This window comes from Vigna radiata, unplaced genomic scaffold (assembly GCF_000741045.1).
Source record: "Vigna radiata var. radiata cultivar VC1973A unplaced genomic scaffold, Vradiata_ver6 scaffold_328, whole genome shotgun sequence".
Lineage (NCBI taxonomy): Eukaryota > Viridiplantae > Streptophyta > Magnoliopsida > Fabales > Fabaceae > Vigna > Vigna radiata.
The window spans coordinates 78,063-83,708 of record NW_014544175.1 but is presented as its reverse complement, the minus strand read 5'-3'; the positions used below and the strand labels follow the sequence as shown (position 1 = coordinate 83,708).

Here is a 5,646-nt window from a genome sequence, read left to right as displayed (position 1 = left end):
ATATCAGAAAAAACATTTATGCAACATAAAAGTTATTTTTAACATGTTTTTGTATTAAATAATCCCAATTATAACAAATCATAATTAAAATATTCTATTAAAGTGCAAAAACAAATATTAAATGCTACATGAGGACAAAAATATGCACTCATCACCGAGAAAGAATCCTTCCAAGCATGGTTCATTCAATAAAAGAAAAAAATATGACCAAATTCCATGTCATCTAATTAAACTCATGCTTATTGTACACCACATCAATACTCATTAATGTCGTTTATTTTCAATTAATAAAATGACTTATTTATTATAAATTTTTAAAATTGAAAATTTAATTAAATTTACTTGATACAAAATAACCAAATTAAGATTTTTGTACAAATACGTGATGATCTAAAGATTTTAATCTATTTAAATATAATTTTAACGAAGAAATTATATATGAAATTTTCTATAATATAACAGTAATACTTTATAAACAAATATATTAGTATTTCGATATTAATCTTTAAGATTCATATAATTTTTACATTAAAAAAAGGCTTAAAAATAAACACGCCAAAGCTACACCAAACTAGTGAAGGAAATCACGGCACCGTCCCATTGCGTAAAACCCTAATCCCAATTATCGTCCACACCTAAACCCTTTCCCCCATATACTTTTTGTTGTTTTTCTTCACTTCCAACAGCTTCCCAGAATCGAAGAAACGTTTTTTATTTTGTTTCTGCACCACTTTGTTCTCCTTCAATTTCACGCTCCGTTCCTTGTCGAGTAGAAGAAGACCCACCCAACACTAATGTAACAACCACCCATCTCTTCTTGGAAATCGCGATTCGAGGTTTCCTAGCTTAAACTATCCTCGAGTGCTCCTAGGAAAGACAAAAAGATAACAACCTTCTTTTATTTCGTTTGAAAGATTAAATTTTTGCGGTGGGTATGGAAGCAGCGAGAGTGGGTATGGGGGTTGAAGGTGGGAATGGGAGCAATGTGAAATTGTTGCAGCCTAAGGGTCAGCAAGTACAAGTGGGAACGGTGTCTCAGCTTCTCGCTGGTGGACTAGCCGGTGCTTTCGCCAAGACCTGCACTGCTCCACTTGCACGCCTCACCATCCTTTTTCAGGTTTGTTTAGATTTGTTATAATGAATGTGTTTGATTTTAGGGTTGCCTAGCATGTCATGGGGGTTGGCTTTTTAGGTTTTGGTTGAAATGAGACTGTTTAGGTTTCAGGTCAAGTTGGAAATTACACTATTTTTAAGACATTCAAATACATCAGATTTGAATTGATCACATTTTAAATTATTTCATCTTTTGAATGACAATTAAACTTTTAATATTTTTATTTGGATAAATTATCACCAAATTCAACAAAGTATTTAAATATCTAATAATTATTAAATTAAAACATATAATGATCTTGATTGATGTTATTTTTACTTTTGTCAAAAATTTTAAAAAATTACAAACTTTTTTCTTAATTTACATTTTAACTAGATTATTTTCAAATTATGAAATGGGAAATTGGCGAAATACATAACATTATGTCGAGCTCATGCAAGTTCGGTCGACTTAGCCTAGTTCAACATGAACCAACCAATACATAACATTGGCCGAGCTCATGCAAGTTCGGTCGATTTAGCCTAGGACAACCTGAACCTAAACCAATTTGAGTAGGCCTAAGCCTAAGTTGAGCCAAATAGGCCAGAGTCAAAGCCAAGCCAAATAGATCCGAGCCAAGTAGATCTGAGTCCAACTTGAGTCTGGCCTTGGGCCAAGTCTGAGTCAAGTCTGCTTGGACTTTGTCAAGTTGGGGCTCAAGAAGAGCCAAGTCAGGGCAAGTCCACATTTAGTAGAGTAAGGGTGAGTACCCATTCATCCGAATTGGGATTGATCCATTTTTAGTCCAGTTGGGTTAGGCTTAAACTGGTCCTAGTCTGATCAAGACTATGTCCAAATTAGCTTAATTAAAGACAAGGTCAAGTTGAAGTTGCCTATGTGCAAGTCAAGTCAAATTAGTGAGGCCAATTGAGTCGAGTTGAGTTGGTCCGAGCAAGTTGAGCTTAGCCAAGTTTGCTTAAGCCAAAGTTGAACTAAGTCAGTTAGGGCCTATGTCAAGCCTAGTCTATCTGGGTATAAGTCAAACTAAGTTGAGCTAGGCCTCTTGAGTCATGTTTGGTTGAAATTAGCTTGGGTTGGCCTAGTTAGGATCGAGACAAATTGGGTCAAATTTGGCCAAATCAAGTTGGTCTCGTGTTAGGATGAGACATTGGGTCATGTGAAACTAAGTTGGGTCGAACTCACGTCAAGTTGAGCATAGCCTATTCAGGATCCAGTTGACCCAAACTATGAAGACTGAAATATGAGTTTAAGAATATGAAGAATTTCAAATTCTTACTTTTTTGATGGAATTTGAAATTTTTTAATTTTAAGTAATCTAATTACTTTAATGAAATTCTAGAATGTCAATTTCTTTCAAAATTCCTTACCCAACTAACATATTTTGTCCTAAAGCATTTCAAATTCTCTTGAAAAATGAATTACCCTCTTAAAATGTTTTATCACTAGTGTATTATCTGACTTTTTTTACATGCATTTACTTTATCAGGTTCAAGGTATGCATTTTGATATGGCAGCATTGAGCAAGCCTAGCATTTGGGGTGAGGCTTCACGTATTGTCAATGAAGAAGGATTTAGAGCATTTTGGAAAGGCAATTTGGTGACCATAGCCCATCGTCTCCCTTACTCTGCAGTCAACTTCTATGCTTATGAACGCTACAAAAATGTAAGTCTGATGATCTTTACATAACGTTTATGTGGTCTAGAAGTTGTTGCTTAAGTTTCTTAAGTTTGAATCAGTTTCATTGTTTTGTATTCTGTTACAGCTATTACATATATATTTGGGTGAGAATCATCGAGGAAATACAAGTGCAGATCTGTTTGTGCACTTCGTAGGTGGTGGTTTGTCTGGCATAACATCTGCTACAGCTACATATCCTTTGGATTTGGTGAGAACACGACTTGCAGCACAGGTAATTACCAATTATCGTTATTTGAAGATTTTTGGAGCTCAGTTACATGCATTGTATATTGGTTAGATTTTAATTGGAACTTACTATTTCATTGACTTTGATCCAGTTTGTAATGACTTTTGGGATTTTATTTCTCTGCAGAGAAGTTCCATATACTACAGGGGCATCTATCACGCTTTTAATACTATTTGCAGAGAAGAAGGGTTCTCGGGTCTCTACAAGGGACTTGGAGCTACATTGTTGGTATGCTCATGATGTGTTTTCAACTCTTCTCTTTAGCTTCTTTATGTTTACGATCCGGCTATATTTTACAATTGGCATAACTTGTTTTATATTGTACAGGGTGTTGGACCCAATATAGCTATAAGCTTTTCTGTTTATGAAGGCTTACGTTCTTTTTGGCAGTCCCGAAGGTGAGTATCCGAATTTGCAACGAATTGAGAGTATTTTATGTGGAAGGTTACCTCCTCGTGTTTGGTCTTATTAGTTTGTAGATATTTAATTTATTCTTTGAAACTTAGGCCCGATGATTCTACTGTCATGGTCAGTCTCGCTTGTGGCAGTCTTTCTGGTGTTGCATCGTCAACAGGTAGTATTGATAGTTGTTGTCTCCAATATCAGTTTTTCTGTTCCAAAACCTAAAATCTAAATTTTAATTTTAAAAGTTTGAGTTAATAGTATGAATCTAAATTTTAATTTTAATTTTCAGCTCCAATCTAATCAATTGTTTTTTTCTTCAGATAGCAATTTCCTCATCTGGTATGAATCATTCTTACTTTAATTGTTTAATTGTTGTCTCTTGCAACATGCAGCAACATTTCCTTTGGATCTTGTAAGACGCAGAATGCAGTTGGAGGGAGCTGGTGGTCGAGCACGTGTCTATAATACCAGTTTATTTGGTACATTTAAGCACATAGTTCAGAATGAAGGACTACGTGGTTTGTACAGTGGCATTTTGCCTGAGTACTACAAGGTTGTTCCCAGCGTGGGCATTGTCTTTATGACATACGAGACATTGAAGATGTTTCTATCAAGCATTCCAAGTTAGGAAACACTCTATTCTTATCCTATGTCATGATTCATTACTATTTTTATCCTTCAGAAGGAAATTTTGTGATGGATTGTATTATTGCCGTAGCCATGAGCACAATTTTGTATTTGTATAGGTAGTTATAATTTAGCGAGTTACAGCAATTGTACCAAATCGAATTTTAGGTCATAGTTATGGATGATTAGAGAAATAGTTTGGTTGTAGAGTTTTCCACCATTAAGATATTATTAGTGTATTTACACTATTAATGTTAGCATTTGATTTATCTTGCCCATGATGTTCTGGGGATTCTTTGTTGAGAAGAACCTGAATTATGTTTTCATCTTTGAAATAGTCACATAAGTATTTATTCAAAACCACTCTATTATTAATTAAAATGCATGCTGGAACCACTAATTATGTATGGGTTTAGATCCAATCTCTCTTTTTGCTTGAGGTAAATTTATATTTTGTTTTCATACAATACTACAAAAAGAATTGGGTTAAACATTTTAATTTGAAAATGTTGCTGGCCTGTTTTTTTTGGTATTGCCCATTGTTGTTTGGGTATATTGGATTGGATGCAATGAATTTTAACAAATAAACATGATAAGGAAAAAATTGTAAATCAGGGGATAATCTTAAGCAGAACCAAAAGGTCTGGCTTTAACAATATAAATAACATTACTAGTATGATTATTACAAATTAAATTTTAGTAATAATTATTTAATTAAAATTAATCTTAAAATGTCAGTTAGAAGGGTACCCATCAGTAGCATGAGATTGCCGATTTTAGGAAATATTAGTTTTAAACTCCTGCTCACGAATTGATGTTTATTAAAGAAAATTTATAGATCGAAAAAGGATATAATAAATATTTTTGAATTTATAAATAAGTTTTGAATACAATCAATCTTAAAAATAATTTATAGGTTTTATCTATCGAAAAAAATAATAAATATTTTTGAATTTATAATTAAGTTTAAATACAATCAATTTGAAAAATAATTTATAAGTTTAAAAACTCAATGATTATAAAAGTATAAATAATACACTCTGATAAAATAGAGTAAACTTTTTAAAAATATAAAGAATATGTTGAAATAAGTAGAGTATACTTGTTAAAATACAAATAAGTGTATCATCATACTAATATAATATGCATGTTAGACTCGTCTAATTATTGCATTAACAATCTTAATTAATATACGGTATTAGACTTGTCTAATGTTTATAAGGACATACTCGTCTAATGTATACTATTACTTGTTCAATTAGTATATGGATAAATTTGTCTAATGTATATTACAAAACTTATTTAATCATAAAATAGATAAAGTTTTCTAATGTGTATTAATAAACTCATCTAATATGTGTTTGAACAGACTTTTCTAATATATATTGTTATACTCATCTAATTAATGTATGGAATGACTCATCTAATATTTTTTACTTTATTCATTTGATCTGCATATGAACATACTCGTATAATGTGTATGCCTAGACATGTTTAATGTTTTTCACTATACTTATCTAATTAGTGTATGAATAAACTTGTCTAATGTGTATTGCAAGATTAATCTAATAAGTG

The 5,646-nt window shown here is 32.2% G+C and overlaps 1 protein-coding gene across 1 annotated transcript; it reads left to right on the top strand.

The window, feature by feature from the left end:
• Positions 1-535: 535 nt before the first annotated feature.
• Positions 536-4,352, top strand: LOC106755503 (mitochondrial substrate carrier family protein B). Its single transcript, XM_014637673.2, has 7 exons — positions 536-1,117; positions 2,601-2,777; positions 2,878-3,024; positions 3,166-3,267; positions 3,367-3,437; positions 3,546-3,613; positions 3,837-4,352. Exons 1-7 carry the CDS (start codon positions 935-937, stop codon positions 4,070-4,072), a joined length of 984 nt encoding a protein of 327 aa, XP_014493159.1. The 5' UTR covers positions 536-934; the 3' UTR covers positions 4,073-4,352.
• The last annotated feature ends 1,294 nt before the right edge of the window (positions 4,353-5,646 follow it).